The sequence below is a fragment of the Vanessa cardui genome, chromosome 19, assembly GCF_905220365.1.
Source record: "Vanessa cardui chromosome 19, ilVanCard2.1, whole genome shotgun sequence".
NCBI classification, from domain to species: Eukaryota; Metazoa; Arthropoda; class Insecta; order Lepidoptera; family Nymphalidae; genus Vanessa; species Vanessa cardui.
In genome coordinates, this window is record NC_061141.1 from 11,903,583 (window position 1) to 11,926,793 (window position 23,211).

General features: G+C 31.2%; 1 protein-coding gene across 4 annotated transcripts in view; it reads right to left on the minus strand.

Annotated features, from left to right (window-relative positions):
• The window catches only part of LOC124537792, a 130,785-nt gene that overhangs the window by 16,696 nt on the left and 90,878 nt on the right, over nt 1-23,211 (minus strand). For 2 of the 4 annotated variants that reach the window (XM_047114697.1, XM_047114698.1), the window contains one exon: nt 14,587-14,700. In XM_047114697.1, coding sequence (XP_046970653.1) covers nt 14,587-14,700 — 114 coding nt within the window. Of the gene's footprint in view, nt 1-12,402; nt 12,599-14,586; nt 14,701-18,948; nt 19,183-23,211 lie in introns of those variants that run through there. The other 2 variants (XM_047114699.1, XM_047114700.1) reach the window with 2 other exon arrangements.

Sequence of the window (23,211 nt, forward strand, 5' to 3'; positions counted from 1 at the left end):
ATGACGAAACATAAACGTATTTTCAGCTTTGAAATCATAATAAATCTAACAATAAATAAAAAAATCCACAGCCAAATCTAGATTAATAATATAAATGTGAAAGTTACTGTCTGTTGATCTTTCACGACCAAACCGCTGAACTGAAATTGATGAAATTTGGTACGAAGCAAGCCTACCTTAAATTACCCCTAAAATCGAGCGAAGCCGCGGGCATCAACTAGTATATTACAATTTTTAAACGTGAGGCAGCCCTAAGCGCTACCTTTACGCATACTTAAAGTACATTGTACAATGTCAAAAACGTTGTACCGTTATAATTATGTGTATGTATTGTGTACCGTTGTGGTGTGCGGAGTTTCATCACAATGAGATAAATGTTATAGTCGCCCTACACCGGTATGTTCAGTAAGGGCAAACGAAGGAATATAGAATTTTATATATCAATATTATTATTATAAGTTATGTAGTATTTATTTTTGATGTCTCATTAGTTGATTTCCGCGGATTCGCACGCGTTTTATATCTTGTTTGATAGCCTATCACTTAGAGTTTAATCTTGCTTTATAAAAAATAGTTTTAAGTAATTCGGCTGTCAACAGACAGAGGGAGTGATAGTTGTTGTATAGAATATAGGCATTTTAATCACAGATCATAACATGAGTGTTAGTAATATTTGATATAATAAATCTAGTAGACAATTTTTCATTACACGAACGAATTTAGCATTAAAGTATGTAAAAAAATTATAACTGCAGTTTTAAGTAAAATAATATAAATATGAATAAAAAAATCGTCTACCCTGTAATATTACAAATGTGAAAGTATATTTGGCTTTCGCGCCTTAACCGATTGCCGTGAAATTTAGCATAAGATAGCGAGATACATGAACAAGACAGATCGCTTTGTATCTAATCGAACAGACAAAGGATAAAAACATTTCTTTTTATCTTCAAAGTTATAATAAATATGGATTATTATATAAATATTTTGTTTGTTCGTGAATCTTATGGTTTCATAAGATTCACGAAGCCATTTGGCTAAAGCGGATTTATTCATTTTACAGGTTAATAATTTACTGGAATTTCATTGAGCCTATCACGTAATTTTATCTTGACCGAAAAGTCTTCTAGTCCAGCGAAAAATCTATTATTATGGCATTGACTATGTAATTATTGTTGTTAGTTGAATTTATTAGAGATCATACGTAACACATTAAAAATAAATCATACATTTTAATTACTGTGAGATATACCTACTGAAAACATATTGAAACTTATGTGTGATTAAATTACAATACAGGGAAAAAATTAGACTTCTGAAGAACCTTCTGATCAATTTCGATCGCAATATTGTATCATTAACGTATTGTGTCAGTCTGCCTAATATATGCAGCAAACGCAGGTTTTCATGCTCGAAATAAAAACGCTTAAAAAGATAAACGCACTTGTCCAAACTTAAACAAATATAACGTTTAGTTATCATGTCATCGATACGCTATTTCGACTCATTGTACATTATATATAGTAGTTTTTTTTTATATATATATATAAATTACGTAGCAACGAAACCGGCTAAACTTCTTAAAAACGAAACTTATCGAACATTTATAATTGTATATGATATATAGCTGTAAAACTGTAAATTGAAATAAATGTATATTGGTGCATTAAACAAAAGTACAAATGGTTTATTGTTAGCAGTAAATCGTAATCATAAAACAATTGAACGGTGGAAAGCCGGTAGAAAGCGTGCGTAACCTCGCGCCACTGCGCAGGCGCACCACCTCTTGATAGGGTTACCGATCATAATTATTAATTAACGGCACCAATCGCTTTCAATCATTAAGCGTTCTTTGACATTACTATTAAACATTATAAAACACCATGTTTTATTTAAATATCATTTTATTTTCTTCTAGTTTCGACATGATAGGCAAATCTGACACGTACAGAAAAGATCAGACGCCAACATCAAATAACAAGAAGATCCGATAACATTTATCGGTTTAAACCTAGGAACTCGGGTTCTATGACCTTTAAACGTCCAGAACACCAACGAGATTGAAAGATTTTTTCATTAAACAAGCACCAACAATATCAAAGTTTTCAATTAATTACAGATATACTTATTTTATTCAAACTTCTATAAAACGCAACAGTTTTAGTACTACTAGTTTAATAGTAGTAGATCCAAAGGATCAAGATTCTTTAACATTTACAACTACCTACATATGTATATTTATTACATTTACATATGCCTTTACTTCTTTAAGTTAGCATGGCGTTTAGTAAGTTAACAATCAATAATTAGATTTTCTGTTTCCATTTACATAATATAAACTAAGCAATTATAAATCCTAGATACAAATTTAGAGAATAATATATCGTGTATTATCTACAACAAGTTCTCCTTATAGTTGAAATAAAACTATTAACATTATTGATAATATTAGGAAAACATTTTCTACTCTTATTACAATTTTTTTTATCATAACCTCGCACAGAGGAGAAAACAGCAAAGGGACTTATATATGTTGTTCGTTATATACGTGGACAAAACGTTTAATTAATTATTTTATACAAATGATATATAAGATTTTACGTTATATATTAGTACATTCCTCAATTGATATAAAAACTATTTCGTACAAACAGTTAATATTTACTAATGCTATAATTCTGTTTTATAATAATGTGTCGTAACGTCTGTATAATAACTCTTGAACGTACTGTGGCAGATTTTGTGGTTAGTCAAAAAAATCAAAATCAAAATAAACTTTATTCAAGTAGGCTTTTATAAGCACTTTTGAATCGTCATTTTACAATTAAGTGAAGCTACCACCGGTTCGGAAAGTAGATTCTACCGAGAAGAACCGGCAAGAAACTCAGTAGTTACTCTTTTTTAACATTTAAAAAATACAACGTCATGTTAATTAAATACAATTATTTAAATTAATGTATCCTGCTTGGAAGTCAACAGGTATTAACTCCACGCTTTTTTATCATCTACAAAATCTTGTATCGAATAGTATGCTTTTTCTACCAATGTATTTTTAACAAACGATTTGAATTTACTAAACGGCAAAGTTAAAAATTTCTGCGGAATTTTATTATAGAAACGGATACCTTGCCCCAAGAAGGATCTATTGACTTTGCGGAGTCGGAAACTTGGCGTTATAAGTTTATCCTTACTTCTAGTGCATATACAATGATTATCACTGATTTTATCAAAGTGATCAATGTTACTGTGAATATACATGATATTGTTGTAAATATATTGCGACGCAACAGTAAGTATTCCTACTCTGTTAAAAACATCCCGAAGAGAGTCTCTAGCTCCAAGATTATAAATAAACCGAATTGCTCTCTTTTGTAAAATAAAGACAGATTCAATATCTGCAGCGTTACCCCAAAGTAATATGCCATATGACATAATACTGTGAAAATAACCAAAATAAACTAAACGAGCGGTATCAATATCAGTTAGTTGTCTAACTTTTCTAACCGCGTATGTTGCGGAGCTGAGTCTTCCTGTTAGGGATGATAAATGAGAGGTCCACTGAAGTCTGGAATCCAATTCTATTCCTAAAAACACCGTAGTATCAGCTACTTCAAGACGGTCACCATTTAAAGATATATTATAATTTTGCTTGCTAACATTAGGTAGGGTAAAAACTACACATTTTGTTTTTTGAGCATTCAAAACTAAATTATTTACTGTAAACCAATTGTGTATCTGTGATAATGCACCGTTCACATCGTCATAGTCATTTTTTTTCCTGTCAACCTTAAAAATCAGCGAAGTATCGTCAGCAAACAACACTATATCACAAATACCCTTAACATAGAAAGGAAGATCATTTATATATACTAGGAATAGAAAGGGACCCAAAATTGAACCTTGTGGAACTCCCATTTTTAACGTAGATCCAGAAGACTTTATTCCATTAATGAAAACGTCGTTGTGTCGAATGTCGTTATAAAACAAGACCTCACTTTCGGCTTGGAACGATTCCAAGATACAAGTTGTGTCAAGTTGTAAATTTCTCTGAAATACGTACGTTGTAGCGTTACGTTTTTTCGTTCTCTTGTTGAAAGGTTATTTCTTGAATAATAATGAAACTCAGCCTAATGAGCTGATGTGATAAAAGTTACCCTAAATCTACATTGATATTATAAATGTGAATGTTACTTTGTGTGTCGCTCTTTCAGTACCAAACGATTGAACCGAATTTGATGAAATTTGGTGTTAAGCAAACTTTAAATCCAAGGAAGGATATAGGCTACTTTTTTGTATAACACATGACAACTAACACCCTAAAACACGTGCCAAGTCGTGGGCGACAGCTAGTATTATTATATAAATAAATAAATAAATATGAGACCACATCACATACATTACTCTGATCCCAATGTAAGTAGCTGAAGCACTTGTGTTATGGAATTCAGAAGTAACGACGGTACCACAAACACCCAGACCCAAGACAACCTAGAAAACTAATGGTAATCTACATCGACTCGGCCGGGAATCGAACCCGGGACCTCAGAGTAGCGTACCCATGAAAACCGGTGTACACACCACTCGACCATGGAGGTCGTCGAATTATAAATGTGAACATAAGTATTAACTAGCCATTCTTTTTTTTGTTATATACTTTATGTGGAGGAACTTTACTGTTAGCAGCTACTAGTGATATTAATATATTTAGTAATGCAATATTTCACTTAATTACTCATTTAATAGTGAGATTAGTTCTAGCAAGAGCTCAGACAAAGACACTTACCAAAAAACCTTTCTAGAAAAAAACTCGACGGGATTTATTCAGCAATTACACAATCGTTTAAAATGTGTAACAGACTAGCAGAAATGTAATCATTTCGCTTATATAATAATTACAGAATTTATTTATAAACTAATTCAGAAAAATTACTGCGATTATATTTTAAAATAGAATATCTGAGTCCAACAAAAATATCACACAATACCATTGTGTTCATTTTATTTTTAACAGTTTGTATAAAGTATATATGTACGAGTATATCAACATTTAGCATATTTAAATTATTTATAATACATCATCAATTTATTCTTCTATTTTTATTTTCCTTTTGCTTGTAACTTGACCTTCAAACCTTCATAGCATTTTAGGCATCGGCTAACAAATACAAAACCACAATCATAACTTAATATAAGAGAATCGAATTGTATCGTATATTATTTTTATACATAAAAATTTTTATAAGTTAATAAGTAAAGATAACGCCGTTTGTAAATATAACTAAAATAAATATAAATATACGTGCTGGCAACCCTATTTAACATGATCTTTTTGATCTTTATATCGCTTAGCTTCTCCCTAAGCGTCGTTAGTTGTTAGTTACGGAATAGTTAATGAAATTAGACGCTATACACTACACCTTCAAGTTCATGGCTATTTGTTAAAATACGTTCATTACAAGTAATGGTTCGTGTTTTGAATTTATCGATTTTCTTCAGGTATACACAAATGTAATTGGATATAAAGTAAATTTTACAGCTCGTTAACATTCATATCGGAAAATATATTCTTTCTTCTGAGCGAGAAGTTTTAAAGCATTTTTCAATGTAATTTGTTTATATATGTTGTAGAATTTAATCCAGCTCATGCAGATATCCTACAAATTTAGCAAATGAAAGTGTTGTGAATTTGTCTGGACCTTAGGTCAAAATCGACTTGTTTTATTCTAGTGGCTATGGACCATATGACCACTAGGGTCATCTCAACTTTTAATGTACCTACATCATATATGCTTAACCTAAACTAAAATTATAAACGCGAAAGTTACTCTGTATCTTGCTCTTTCACGAACAAACTACTAAAAAGTTTCAAGCAAGTCTGAACATAGGAAAAACATATTTTGCCTATTTATGAGCAACACGGACATGACGGACAAAAATTTAAAATACATACATAATTAAATCTCTTTTAAATGACAGTTGCGCCTTATCTAACACTGGGAATTTATAGAACTATGAAGCCAATAAAATTGGAGTTTGACAGTTTCATCTTCCAAAACATTCCTCTTTTTATTCAAGGCAACAAAGAACAGAACAGATAGATCCGACGATTATAACGATCATCAAGCAGTGTAGCCTTCATCTAAAGACTATTGTTTAAAAAATAAACGATTTACACATTTTTTGGTCCAAATCGTACTCATTCGGTCGTAGCATCCACGTTGCATAATTCCAAACAACTACCGGACGCGCTTCCGAGCGATGTGCCAATCCATGATTTTTATCGCTTAATTAAGGTCAGCCAAAATGTTTTTGTTATATTTTATTCGAGTTTTATTTTATATCGTGTCTAGATATACTTAATACTACTTCAGATTTGAAATCTAATGATAGTTAACAATGTTATACTGTTTATTTAAACTGTAGAATTCAATTTTCGTGCCAGCAGATTCATATCAAGTTTGAGGTAATATTTAAAATGAACATTAGAAAAAAAAAGAAGTAAAGTAATAGTTTGGTAAATGTCTCACTATTGGCCTAGGGAATCCTCTTATTTTGAGGAAGATCAGGGCATTACTCTCTACTCTGATCCAATAAAAAATTGTGGACGTTTCCTTAGAACGAATTCCTTCATCTCGAAGAACGAGAGGAACTTTCTAAATACAAATAGAGAACATAGGTTGAAGGGTTTGGACGCATAATCTTGCACTAAGCATTTGGAGATTCTTTGATATGATAATAACCAATATTTTGAATTTACAGCGTTTCTTATAATCGCAAATTTGTGACGTATAACATAATCGAAGAAGAATATTAAGTCTTGTGATCGAATGCTTTCATTCATTAATATTTGTGGTATATCTATATGTTCGTAATGACGTGTCGATTATCTACGCCGCCCACAACAATCGGGCGTGAATGTGTGGCATTGGACGATCAAGGCTCACTTGGGTAATACTAACACGGTTCGGGCCCGTTAGAAGCAATTACAAGATTTACAAGATAAAGTAAATTTAAAGCTCGAAAACTAATCAAGTCATGTCTGGATCAGTGGCATAAATCCAACTGTTATAATTGGCAAGATTATCGTTGAAATAGCTAATGTTAAAGCAGGAACGCAATCATTTTGAAAGAATGAGAAACTTGCTTAACTGTTAATTGATGATAAAAATGTACAACGATAAAATATTTAAAAAATAAATAGTTTCTTGAAATTATTCAAAAATGTATTTTGATGAATCTCATCAGTATTGTAAAATAAATCGAACATTTTACGATTCATAATGAAAAAATACCTGGGACGATTAATATAAGAAATTCATAAATACTTACAAATCATTAAGAATTGAATACCATTATAGATGAAGATAATATAAAAAGCGTAGGCATAACCTCAGCCAATTGAAATTTCATACAAAACATGGTTAAAAGATAAATTGATGCATGATATCCTTGGATTTGATATGCCCTTAAAACTTTAGAATATTGGGTCAGAAGTAATCTTAAGCAACTGATTGAAACTAAACCATTGATAATTGAACATTATTCGCTTGACTATTGCCAACATTTTTTCAATTAAACGGTAAAGACCAGATATGGTAGAATAGATATTTTGACATATCGTACTTATATTAATAAGTAGAAATCCACGTGTGAAATACCAAAAAATTTAGCCGTCAATCAGCGTAGAGCTATGCGTAGTTTTTTGATGATATAATGTGAGTTGATATAATGTGACTAAATTGAAAAGATTGAACTCCGTATTCTTTTCTATAAGATAAAATACTTCTTGGAGTAGATATATAAATATTTGGTTGCTGTATCGATACACGAATGAGCATCAAAATTCAAGTTACAATGTTACCTTTATAGTAAAGGAAAAAAAAATAGATGGTTAGATCACGTTTTAAAAACCCTAGCATGCTTTATTTTATCTTAGACTAGTAGTCGCCCGCGGCATTGCTCGCGTTTTATATGTTTGTTTGTCATGTGCTAGGCAAAACAGGTAGCGTATGTCCTTTCTTGAAGCTCAAGTTAGCTTCACACTAAATTTCATCAAATTCGGTTCATTGGTTTGATCGTGAATGAGCGACAGACAGACAGACAGAGAGAGTTACACTCACATTTATAATATTATAATATAGATTTATTTCTATTGTTTTTTTTTTCGGAAAACCACCAAAAAACTTAAGGTTTAATGTCCAGTGGACTTTCAATTTGAAGTATAATTGTATCAGTAAAGTAGCGTTCAAAGCACCCAATTTGAACCGCACGGTATCGGGTATTATAAAGAACCTATATTTATATATACTGACGTAAACGGCTAAAGGGATTAAACACTATAATATGGACGACGCTAAAGCGATTTCATTAAAAATATAACGGCAGTCCAGGTGCTTCATCGACATGCCACAACAGATCGTATGTCTGCGGTTAAAGTGTCCCTTGTAACTATTGTGTATCTTGTACCATTCACTATGTCAGATACATATCCGATAAATAATGAAATATAATACCATTCTTTTGGCTGTCACATAAATGAATACTTATGAAAACTTTTTAGATAGTGTGCTGTATATTTATGGCAAATACGTCTCTCTTTTTGTTTGACAATTATGGTGATGTTTATAGCAAATCTATAGTTAAATTATAAATGTGAAAGTTACTCTTTCTGTCTGTCTGTTTGTAGTTCTTTCACGACCAAACCTTTGAACCGAATTTGATGACATTTGGTATTAAGCAAACATAGGCTTTTTGCCTAACACATGACAAGCAACACCCTAAAAGACGAGTAAAGCCACGTGTGACTACAAGTTTATTTATATGTTTATATAACGATACTTAAAATAAGTCGCAATATTATCTTTATTTATATTGCACGTCATAAGTAACCACTGCATATCCTATTAAGTGATTAAGTACTTCTATATAATATGCTATTGATGTTAAGTGTACTTCCCTCCCTTTGTACTTTGTAGTATTGTAATAAAATAAATAAAAAAAGAAACGGCCGCTCCCTCTGCTAGCCTGAGGATTCTTATTTGTATATAAGTCGCAGATGACTATCTCAATTAGCCATTCAATGAATAGCCTAGCCTTTTTACCCGAGTGCCGTATCAGCATTAATTTATTTATTGCAATTTAATTTATAAAATTGTATGATATATTTATAATCATTATTTACTTTTATTTACAAGTTATTATATTTTAAAACAAAATATCCAATTTTTTAACGGACGATGAATTTACTGAATGTCATTCAGAGTAATAGCTAGGCTGTTAATTGAAACGCAAGTAAAACTGCTTAACTGCGACATACAATACACATGAGGCAGATTTCATCTGAAACAGAGTTTTTTCCAAGTAAGAGATGAATCATTACTCGGATTGGAACCCGCTATATTATGTTAAGTTTTAAGTGTTTTACAGTTACGTATTAGAAATATAGTAATATTATTTCTATAGTATATTAGTTTCATGAAGCTTATGGTTTGTAGAATAGAATTATCGAATTAGTAAATTGATATGTCCAACGGAAAACAAAATAAACATTACGATTTCAATTTCTCGTTTCTTACATTTATTTGGATTTGAATGGATGAATTTAAACGAACATTAATATAATCTAATTATATATATTAATTAATATAATCTAACTAAATCCATACTAATTTACATTTAAATTCAAATTCTTATGATATGTTTGGTCAAATCTTAAAATACAGACACAAATTGGTTTTTATAAGTATCATAAACAAACCGGATATCCGAATTCCTATACCACTTAATTGCACAAAGATATTTATCAGGCAATGTTTAATCATTTTAAATACGATTTGAACTAGCGAAATTGACAATCTACATAAATATTACAAAAAGATTACACCGAAACCTTCGAAAAAAGTACGTAGCGCGCTAACTCACACAAAAGCAAGTACACATATAAAGATTCTATACATTACTATATACAGTTGTTCACAGTTTGTGAGCACCGTGAGATCACACCCTTAACCTCAATTCAGGTGATATCCTATTACGTTGGTCACAGCTTTATAGGTAAGCGGGTCTATCGTTACGATGATTTCAGTTATACGAATGATTAAACTTATAAATTAAATCACAATTAGTATCCAATATTATATTGTATCGGAAAATAATTTGGAAAGAACCGGAGAGAAATTTTAAAAATAATAATTAAAAGTGCATTTAAAATGCATCAAATAAAAATAGAGACCAAAAATGACTCCTGTTTGGGTGATAGGAGTCATTTTTGGTAGAGACAGTATTATAATAGACAATATTTATTCATGTCATGTCTGTGTTCATGTAAATCGTAATATTTAATTAAATTTATATCGATTCTAAAAGTAGATTCTAATGAAGAGAAACCATCAAATACGGACTAATTACGAGGAAAATTGAAATACATTTTTTCGACAGCAAAATATTGACCCATTTGCACAACAAATTGCATTGAGGTAGCGCTGTTGTTCAAAACTTCTTAACTGGAGAGCATCTTATGCCCAGCAGTTGGATTTTAAGTACTGTTAATTATGATAAAGTTAGAGATGGCCCAGTGGTTAAAATGCGTGCATCATAACCGATGATTGGGGGTTCAAGTCCCGACAAACACCATGTGCTTTATTTATGTTTATAATTCATCTATTTAGCTTAAAGGAAAATATCGCGAGGAAACCTGCTTGTATCTAATTTCAATAAAATTCTAACACATGTGTATCCCCAAACCCGAATTGGAATAATCTCAAAAACCAAGGGAGGTTCTTTTTCAAGGGAGAGGAGGCCTAGATCATACTGATATGACTACATGTAAAAATATCTGATATACGATACAAATATAATGAGCTTCTTAATGGTTTTGAAAGCAGAGATAACTCTTTTTGTACTGTTTCACGATTTAACGCCTGACTTTTTATACTATGAGTATTATAATCACAAACCAATAAACACGCAAACTAGAGGAATCATTAGACATATTATTGGATTTAATCAATTTAAAACTTAGCTTATTTAGGGGATGGAAAGAATCCCACATAGAAAACATGATATGCGTGAAAAACATCAAATCATTGCTCACACGCAGTTGAGTATAAAATCAAATACAAATTAATTATTTATGTAGGCTCTTATAAGCTATGAATCGGTTTAGTTTGTTAAGCCCTTATGGAATTGCATTGGTTAGGTACCAGCAAAGGTATATAGTACTATTGTTTTTCAGTTTAAAAGGTGAGTCAATGATGATTACAACCATTCCCACGTATCATCATACCGCTCGTCGTGAACTGTAAACTGTAATATACGTAGCATCATTGCAAAGGAAGAAAAGCTTAAGTGCCAAAATTGTACCATTGGAAAATGAAATTTTGGGTTTTTATTTTAAATTTCATTTTTCAATGATACTATTCTCTATTCATAGCTATTCTCTCACTCAACTGTTTTACGTGAAATAATACATTTGGAATCAATATAATAGTAACGATGTATTATTGTAAGTTTTGTTGTTCTCTTATGACCAATAAAGTCATTTTTCTTTGTTTTTAACTAACAGCCAATATCAAACTAGTGGACTCCTTTATCGAGTATTGTTTTTCGGTACTGATTGGAGATGTAGGTACATGGGGAAAATTTTCATCACACACCTCTTTAGCACAGCTGAAGACAAGATTAATAATAAGAAATTAAGCTGAACCCATTAACCAGATGCTTTGTTAAAATCGGTCTAGCTGTTATTCTGTATTATATATATTAATACAGATAATATATAACATACATATAATATAATTAATTTAATAAAAAATAAGTAATTTGAATTTTGGAATAAACGTCAACAAACTAAGTTTATATTTATCTTTATATTTTTGTAAAGGTTTAATTGCTGAAATCTTAACTAGTAATTTCAAAATGTATAAAATTAAAAAATATTAAGCTTTTAGTTACGTACAACAGTAGTAACATTAAATTAAATTTGGCATATTAGCGTCCTAGTTGACGATAGGAAATCGGTCATTTATCGATATAAATAAATACATAATATTATTGAAAATTTACGATTTGTTTCTTTCCTAGATCTAAAAAACGATTAGCAATTGGTAATATTAAATAAACGCACTAGAAAATCACGCTACGATTTTCTAAACAAATTTTACTATTATGGCACGTGATATAATTTATCGCCGAAAAAAATCCAATTCCGCGTAAACGCTAGAAGATAGACTTTCCATGTCACTTAGTATTTTTTTTTTTATAGTTTTGTTTCTGAACAGGCGTGAATCGTGCGTGAGAAATGTTTTCGCTACATATTAAAATATCCATTTCTGTACCAAACATTGAACTATGAAATTTAGCGTGAAGTAAATAAAAAAATAAATAAAACCAATGTAACTACACAATATCTTTTTCAAACGCAGATCGAAAACGAGTCTTCCAAACACATCACTTTTAACATAAATTACTTAAACTACACTATTTTATTTTTGAATACACTTTAAAACTAAAATTAAAATTGTTTATTTTATTTTTTCAAATGTCAAATTTCAATTTGAAACGATTTTTTCCCGCGCGTGCGATGCAAGCAAAGGTCGCGTATAGACTGCCTATCGCGCTGTAGATACAGATAACTAAAACCTTAATTGGTAATGCAGAGCCGTTACAATAATATTACATAGCCTTACCTTGTATGTAAAACGGATTTACATAATAACGAAAGCGTTTACGTATATTAACACTGTATTTAGTATTAGAAGATCAATACAAACACTAAGTTATTTTTTTTTAATGCTCGTTAATTTTTAAACATGTGTCATAATATAGAGAATTACATGTGAAAGTGTTAATAAACCTATTTGGAGATTACAACCCCGTCTTTCTAATTCTTCAATCAAAAATTGAGACACCAAAATTACTAAATTAAAAAAAAAAAAATTGAAACATAATAACAGGTAAAACTATGAATTTTTTCAACATTTATATTGTATATTATATATAAATTACTGATATTTTTATTAAACCGTATCCATAAAACCGAACAAATAATTCGGCTTCGTTTAAAATTTGATATAAAACCTACGTGGAATTCAGCCAACTTTTTCATCGTTAATTGGTTTTGGTCTACTTAACGATTAATTATTTGTAGATAAGATCTAAAAGTTTGTTCATTCGTGTAGCAGTCCCGAAACTCTCGAAACACACAAAAAAGGTAATATATTTCCTAAATGTTAAAAAACAAGAGAAGTTCCTAGAACTGTGTAGTATTTTATTTTCGTGCCTTAATTTTCGCTATTACGTAATGGACTACGGGGCGTAAGCGAAATATATTTTTTTAAATCGATCTTTGCTCTTTAACACGTACATATATTTATGTCTAACAAAAATACAAGCGGAAAGAAATTCGCTTGCATACAAGGCGAAGCGGTGAAAGTGCAGTGTCGAGGTCAAATAACTATTCGTTTAATGAATATCATACGCTAACAATGATAGAAATTTTACAACTAAACGATCATTTGTTTAGTATCGATCGATAGTCGAATTGGAAACAATTGCCAACCAAAAGCCACCTCATTTAATTACATAATGGATTTTATTAAAAAAAATATTCAGCAACGTATAATGTAGACTAATTAATCGAGTATATTGACACATAGAAAATGTAAGTGCCCATTGTAATGTAGTAAGAAAATGAACTCATATCAAGATTATAGAAAATGTATATTTAAAAAATACTTCGAATTGTTTCTGAAAACAAGGCGTATTCATTTCGATCTGTTTGATTAGGTATATTAACATGCAGTATTATTTTAATGTAATTAAATTAAATACAACTTAAAAAAATACACCTTAGAAGTATACCTTTAAACCATAATAATCATTTTTGGTCACTAATGCTACTGTCTTACAAATGTAACGTGACTTTTTAACAACAATATGGTATTACAATTTAGATCTATTAATAAATAGAATTTTATCGACATAATAATCGCAATAAGATAATCATTATTGGTACAATATATCATTACTATCAAAATATTTGATCAATAAAGCAATACATTATTACTTTGATAGAAATTTTAGAATAATCTTTTTGTAATCAAAATATATGACTTACGTTTTAATTTCAAACAATGGAGTTACTAGCAACGCCATCTATGATGAATTCAAAGAACTTTAATACTCTTTAGTACCGAGAGTATAGTTTAGATGTCGCTAGTTGTATGCAAATAAAAATGTTTTTAGTTAATCGTTCTATTTTTTATTATTACATTGTAAACCACTACAGCCCGTCGTTACATTGTTTCAATTTATATTTTATTGTATATAGACGGCATAAGGTGTACAGCCGACTAGTTCGGTCAATATGTTTGTAAAAACACTGTTGTTAAGAATTAATAGACAGAAAGTTGGCACAAATATCTTCCCTTTTGAGGTTTCCATTATTAACTTTGTTGTCACCACTAGATGGCGCTATAGCACAACAAATTCTGTACCGTTTAACCGTAACTATGACAATTGGTAAAATATATAACGGGCAGCGCAACATTGGCTTAATTTTGCTTGTGTATATGCATAACTAGTTACCTTATCGGCTTTATCCGTGGGGGGAGAAGCCGGTGGACTTCGGGGTAAGCCAAGATCCTCATCGTCATCACTGTCTCCTCGACCGCGCCGCCGCACTGCCGCTACTAGCTCCGCCTGGTGAACAAAATAAAAACTATTTAAAAAAGTATTCATAACTTATCAAAATTTAGAAATTAGAAGGTTTTAGAATGAAGGTCCTATCCTACGTCAGAACTCTTTCGTTACGTCCCGCGTCAATTATATCCCAACAGATTAAGAGTCTTTATTATCTCAATAGTGCATCTGTATTTGAGCTATAACATCCTGCTGAATTTCTTGAGAAGATTTGTCTGGTTTTGATTGGGAAGGTTCGCCATGGTATTGGTCAAAAGCAAAACATTACCTATACATATCATAAAATTGGAGTGTCTGTTTGTAACAATAAAATAACCTTTTTATACGCGGTATATATACCAAAATAAAATTTTATACACTTTTTATCTATCTGTTTTACTTCCGGTTAATCTCTGGAACGACTGGACCGATTTTGACTTTTAGGTACTATACGAAAGCTGATGTAATAAGAAGAAGATAAACTTAAGCTACAACAATAACTTTTTGTTAAACTCAAACGGGATCGAAGTCGCGGTTAGAGCTAGATATACATAAACAAATATTGCATCTAATTCATTTATCGTCAATACGTAATATAGACATAGACATACTATTAGGCGAATGTAAATGTCGTCAGAATTTTATTATAGAATCGAATGCCTTTCCCTTAAAAGTCAATACAGGATGTATAACGACTTCGTTACATAAACATAATGTAAGCTTATCTTTACTTCTGCAAACAATCAGTACAATGTAATATATCTATGTGTGTGTATAAGTATGTATTTGACATATGTCAAAGACAAAACACTTCAGTATATTTTTTCCTCTGTTTATTAACCTCTTTAGTAATTAAATTTAGGAGTAAGTCACGTAAGTCACTTCATACGGTAACTTTAAAGATCTATGTAGAATTTTAAATTGAAGAACAAACATAAAAATAAATATATTTTTCCGACCAGTTAACTTGAACTTTTCTTCTATGCAAATATTATACATATTAACTTTCTCCTTGATTCACTCTGTTTTTTAACGATCTGCATTAAAATCAGTTGTGTAGTTTAAGAGGTATAAGCGTACAAACAGTTAAGAGTGCTATGTAGAAACAAACATATTTCATTACATTGGTTGTAGTTTGATTATGCTTGTTTCAATTAATGGAGTCTCGTTATATTATTTGAGAACGGAACTCAAAATACTGAGAAAACACGAAAACCATAAGGAAAACAATACAAATAATTTAATGACGAATCTGGTAATTACAAACTATCACAGCAATGAACACAAATTATTCTCGAAAATATGTCAATAAAAGGATACGATAGGGTTTATCAAAGCACATGTTTCCGTCCGCCTTAGACACAACATGCACATACATACAAATGTATATAAATAAATATTACATTGTATGTAAATGTGTGAAACGAACACACTCGACAAAGCGAAATGCAACCATTTGTAAAACTTAGACAACATCTATGTAATCAAGAGATGCTGTCTTGACGTCACGATCTGTTTCCGAGACGGAACAAAGCTTGGATCTACGTGCTGAATTTGAAAATATTTCCTAATTAATGTAACTTTTATTTTTGTTACATTTTTAACCGGCATCAGAAGTAGATTCTAAATTAGATAGTGTATTTTTTATACGCTTGTTGTCATAAGTCTGTCACGAAGCGATATGGAATAATAATCTTTGCAAACATAAACATTTTTAACTTTGCCGTCTCGTAAATTCAAATCCTTTATAAAAAATACATTGGTACAAAAGACGTATTATTCGATACAAGATTTTATAGATGATACAAAAGCGTGGAATTAATACCTGTTGACTTCCAGGCAGGACATATTAATTTAAATAATTGTATTAACTAACATGGCTATATTTTTTTAAATGTTTAAAACGAGTAACTACTGAGTTTCTTGCCGGTTCTACTCGGTAGAATCTACTTTCCGAACCGGTGATCACATAATTGTTAAGTGACGATTCAAAGTGCTTGTAAAAACCCACTTGAATAAAGTTTAATTTGATTTTGATTTTTGCAAAAGAAAATTTTTGGTGTTTATTTTACGTAAGGCCAAATTAAAATCTTTAAGAAAAAATACCACTGGTAAGGATAAAAAGTAAAGGCTAGAGTTTTGTTTATATTTTGGTTTCTAAGAGTACTAGTTGAACTATTTCCACATTATTTCCTTAAATACTTGAGCCGAGAAGTATTATGTAAATCTTATCACTGGATGTGGCGTTCCATCACTAAATTTATGTGTGCTAAATTTGTGTTTATAATTCATCCCGTGCAACGCGGTTAAGGAAATATCGCGAGGAAGCCTGCATAGGGATCGTTCTGGAATAACCTCTAAGCCATAGCAAGATTTCAGGCAAATAAACGACCCGGTGGTAAGAACCCACCACTACCCATAGAGATTAGTCAATTAACTTGGGAGCTATGATGTTATGTCCCTTGTGTATTCAATTACACTGGCTCACTCAACATTCATACTGGAACACGATAATAATAAGTACTAATTGGATTGATTGGATGTTCACAGAATATAATGGATTAAAATGTTCGCACAATATATTATGAGTTGCTGGTATCTAACAAGACGGGCTTGCACAAAACCCTACCACCAAGTAAATTAACTGCAGCGAGTTTCTTTTTCTAACAGAATAAATTAACGCCCTCTTTGATTGCTGACCGGAACAGTACCCCAGATTGAAGCATGGACTACCACGAGTTAACAACACAACGTTAATCAATCCCACCAAAATTTTGATTGTCAAAATGCAGATATAAATGATTATATCGTCAATGAATATTTGATTTTGTAATTATATTGCTCACATACTAGGTATAAAATATAGGACCGATAGAGCGCGCCGAACATTATATTGAAGGAACATAAGCGAATACAGAGAGAGAAAGAGCAACATATAGACAGACAGTTATTTTCGCATCTAGATATATATTTATAGATTAAATATTTCATAATAAAGTTTAACTATTTATAAATAATTGGAATTCTTCAATATGAATAAGGTATTATTGCTATATAATATTTTTCACGTCTAATTTTGTGCATTTAATAGTATTTTGCTATACATGCTGTGGTCTCCTATAATTGAAGGAGCACATTACTTGTAACCCTTATAATATTTTGTTTTAAGAATGTGTCTTTAGTGTGTATTTTTTGTTGGAGACTCATAAATAAATAAAATATATAAAGTACGTACGTATTTGCATACTGTACTCATTTTGTCATGTTTATACTGAATAGATGTAATAAGGATAAATACTGAATTATATACAATTGGTTTATATGTAAATAAACCGCTAAGCGCTAATTTTGAACTCATTTAAACCTTACAAAAAGCGATTTTATTCTTTGTTATATATTTAGAACAGACAAGAAACTATGTATTTATATTTATGGTATAATATATTAAAGTAAAATTTGTTTATATGTACAGGTTCGGAATTAATTATCTAAATTTCCCTGGCATTAAGCTATTCCTGAGTGCGGTAAATTCCACCCGTTCGAAGCCGGGATGCCTCGCTAGTATTATTATATATCTATTCGCACCTTAAAATCCCATTAACCCGTAACCCCCACAATTAGACTTTCTAATTTTAACAAATGACCCACTTCAAATATATTTCTATATATATTTTTTATTTTTAAACAGGACTAAACGGGAGATATCCTACCAAATAAAAAAGTATCCGTTAGTTTACGTAAAAAATAATAATAAAAATATTAAGTTCTTTGAAGTGGAGTGGAGAAGTTTATTTAAAATTTTGAATATAACATAAAATTATGATTCATAATATCTCAATAATTTAGTTTTGCAAAGAAATGCTTGAAAATATAAACAATACAAGAGTTTAAAATAAACTTATTATTATTAGAAAAATGTATATTAATTTGTATGATTATTAAATAAAGAAATTAAGCATATAAAAGATTTTATTGATAAACTTTCAATATTATATGATTACCTACTATATTATGTTACATTCGAGTCCGCGACATTTCGACTTAATTCTTAAATGAACTTTGTCCAGCAGTGGGATATTTCAGTATGTTTATTGCATTGTTATTCGATCTGTCATTACCAAATGTAGTTATATATATTCACATCCGTCTGTACGCAACAGACAGACAAAGTTCATTGAATACAGTATTTTTTATGTCTTTTATAAGTAAAAAAGTGTGTATTTCATATAAGAAATAATAAGTTGATGAGAAAAGTTCTATCAAACCTACCCATAACCGACCGATCTTCGACTGTGACACCCATTTAAACCTCCTCCGCCATGTTTGACTCATGCCCTTCACTTCACTTCTGAACTTATCACGGAAACACTTGCATTTGATAATCACTTATACATGTTACTTGGTAGTTCACTGCACTCCGCGTTTAAATTCACTTTTGTATCAATTAAAATAACTTATACATTTATCTTTAACGACAATCAGTCTATATCAGTCTTTAGACATCTGGAAATTAATTATTATTATCTCATTAAAAAAAAATAGTTTTTTTTCTATCGGTTAGCTAGTTATTAGGGAACTGGTAAAACAATGCTGTCTTCTTCTAATTATCTTCCGTCTTCTTCTTAGAATGAGTCGTATCAATGTTTATCTGAACACACACAAAAATCATTTACTATGATCTATTCACTCACGAATGCGCGCCCCTCCCATTCAACTTATCGGCGTACATTAGTGTGAGTGACACTCGATTTTTAAAACTGCCTTAGTGTGCGTGAAATGACAAAGAGTAGAGACAGCAAAAAAATGCAAATTAAATTATATTTGTTGAGGTTATTTTATTAAAAATTGATTCAAATTGGAGTCTATAAGCCTGTAGCGTTTCAAATTAAAGACGGCTAACTGGTGACACAATGACCAGTCGATCGTGAGTCAATGATAAGGCTGTCCGTCCACGAAACGACGCACAATAATGTTTGTAGTGACAAATCGTGTCGATATATTACCCTGTGTTTTATGAAGCACGGTTGATGCGTGTTCATAATACCAAAGATCATCTGTGTTTCTTCTTGTAAAGATGTTTTTTGTAAGTATTTAAATTATTAATAATATGGTAAGTAATAAAAAATGTGTATTCTTATTGAAAGACATTATTTTATTTAATACTTGCTTTTGTTCTGTATAACTGTATTTGGTGGTGGAATAGGTAGAATAGTAGTTATGTCTTATTATTTATTATTAATAGTATTAGCTATCGTCCTTTCTTGGAATTCAAGTTTGCTTCATACCAAATTTCATCATATTCGGTTCAGCGGTTTGCGACTACGACAGACAGACAGACAGAAACAGTTACTTTCACATTTATAATATTAATATAGATTAAGAATTCGGTAATAGCATTATCCAATTTTGACTCACTATCATGATATAAAATGTGAACAGTGATAAGTATACTATTTTTAATTAACATAATAGCGCTAACTCGTGAAACTCAAATAATGAAAAATAAGTTTATTGACCCCTGTGTTGCGTTTCGCTTCGCATCCTATGTAACGCAGACCTTATTATTTTACGTAAAACAGTGAATAATCGTTACTGTTAATTTGTTTTTAAGCTTATTTTCCTAGTATAAGTTATAAATATAATACAGAATAATTCAATTTTACGAATTCATATTTGCAAAATAAAATTATTGGTTCAATAAGTCCATGTACTTTAAAGCCATATCGCGTATTTATATATCTTTTCCTACTTAAAAAAAAATATGAAAACTTTTTCTTTTGTGCTCATTTCCGTTTTGATCCTGTATCCTGTTTAACCTACCGATTGAAGCTGTACGTTGTATATCAGTAAAACGTTTCAACACTGTATTAAGAAGATCTTTGTTCTTCTTCTGCCTGGCCTTTATTAATCCCGGCTATATCCAGGGTCTGCCTTCCGACTAAGTCTACTCCACTTTGCACGGTCTTTAATATCATTCTGTGTGAGTGCATTGGCTCTCATGTCTTGCTTCACGACATCCAGCCATCGCTTCCTTGGGCGCCCGGGAGGCCTAGTTCCAGGTACAAATATATCACGGCACTTTCTAAGAAGATCTTTGTTACTTTATACAATATTGTCTTAATGTTGATTGAATGATAATAGTTCATGATAAACTCATCTCAAGCAAAACGAAGTTCCTTTAATACTGACAAATAACATTTAACCTTTATATTAAAGCATTTAAACCTTATCACATATTCTACTGCTAAACAACAGTACTTAGTATTATTGTGTTCCGGTTTGAAGGGTGAGTGAGCCTGTGTAACTATATATGTACCTACATACGTACAGAGACATAACATCTTCCTAAGGTTGGTGACGCATTGGCTTTGAAATGAATGGCTATTGGCTCATATTTCTTACAGCGCTATTGTTTATGGGCGGTGGTGACCATCACGTGGCCCATGTCGTCCGCCAAGATACAAAGTAAAAAGTACCAGGATAACATAAAGTTAGTAGCGTGTAAGAGTTTAAGTAATTACGAAATATGTGTACGCGTGAAAATCATAACAATTTCAATATTACAACACAATGGGAACATTATCGGACCATCGCCATTGTTCCGACGAAAGCCTCTTCACACGACGTACATTTTACACTAAGATTGCGTTCAGTGAAAGATTAATAACACCTGTGTTTTCATGTAACTAACACAAAAGTCACGTAAAAATTATTCACTATTCTATACGAATTGTGTTGAGATCGATCATGATCTAGATGGGTAGATGAATTAATATCTAGGATATTAATATTAATATTTTATCTTAACCGATGATTGCGGGTTCAAACCCAGACAAGCACCGCTGATTCGTGTGCTTAATTTATCTTTATAATTCATCTCGTGCTCGGCGGTGAAGGAAAACATCGTGATGAAACATGCATATGACAAATTTCATAGAAGTTCTGCCACATGTGTATTCCACCGACCCGCATTGGAAGGGCGTGGTGGAATATGTTCCAAACCTTCTCCTCAAAGGGAGAGGAGGTCTTTAACCCAGCAGTGGGAATTTACAGGCTGTTGACGTTTGATGATATTAATATTATGCTTCAATCAATCAATCAACCAGCCCATTTCCATCCACTGCTGGACATAGGCCTCTCCAATTGCACGCCACTGAGATCGATCTAGGGATACTCGCAAGACGGCTGGCAGGAGCTGGATGCAAATATTGTGCTAGACAAAATTTATTTAGTACATTATTCAGTTGAAGTCATCATTTTCTTTTATAGAATAGGTTAGCGGCGGCCAAATATACTACCTAGTATCACCTGGGCCACTTTACCAGAAAAAAATCTGTTTCTTACAAGACCTTGGGAATTATGTTACTATGTCCCTTGTGCCTGTAGTTACACTGCCTTGCTTTTTAGCGGTAGAATATCTGATTTGTTTGAGACCTACCCAAAAACTACACCAAATGTATACCATGGCGATAGCACAAATATATATGAATCAGAATATTATAATTGCGAAAGTATGCCAGTATATTACATCATCGCTAAACTACTAAACCGACCGAATTTGGCAAAGACGTGGATTTGAGACCTAGATGTGAATACATAAACGAGGGAAATATATAACGATAATAATGGAACTAGTATTACGTACGAGTATTCTTATTTCTCTTTTGATTCAATTATCTCTTAGTTATACACTGGCGATAGTTTATTTACGAAATCACATTAGAAACTTCAAAAATGATCAGTGTTTAGTGTCCATGTATTTGTATTACATACAAAAATCCTTGCTCTCGAATCAATCTATCTATTAAAAAACACCGCATCAAAATTGGTCCATAATAATTTTCACCAAATTCGATTTGGTTGTTTAGCCCTGAAAGAGCAAAACAACAGGCAGAGAAACGAACAGAAAGTCTCTAGTATTGATAATTTTTGTAGAAAAATATGGATTATTGACATTTTACTCTACGTACTTGAAATTTTTTTCGTAAATTTGCGAGTTTTGGTAGATAAAACTAGACGCTGTTCCCGTAATAATGTTTATATATAATATTGTTTACGAATAAGATCAGTTTAAAAATGTATTATATGTTTATATATAAATACAATACAATTTTTATGTTAACATTTTAACTTTAAGTATATAATGCTTTTGTTAGTATACCGAGGAAATATATTTTCAAGTCCATAAAGTATTAAGGTTAATGAGATGAACCTTTTGATAGTAAGTGGTACCACTTTACATACACATAGTGGTAACATTAAAGTAAGTTAAGACAGCGTTAATTAACAAAGAGTTTAAAATTATCTTTTAAATAACTGGCAAACGCCACAGATTAATTATAGGTTTAATTTAAAAATAATGCGAGATAAGCAGGTGCTTATGTCAGAGGAAGTTCTACTACAAGTGCCCACCAAGAGCAGCGTGATGGAAAAACCGTCCAATATTCTTCGAGAAAATGTTTAAATTAACCTAGTCAGTAGGAAGAATATAAGTAATTTTACTTATCTATATTACTAGACGCTATCGAATCT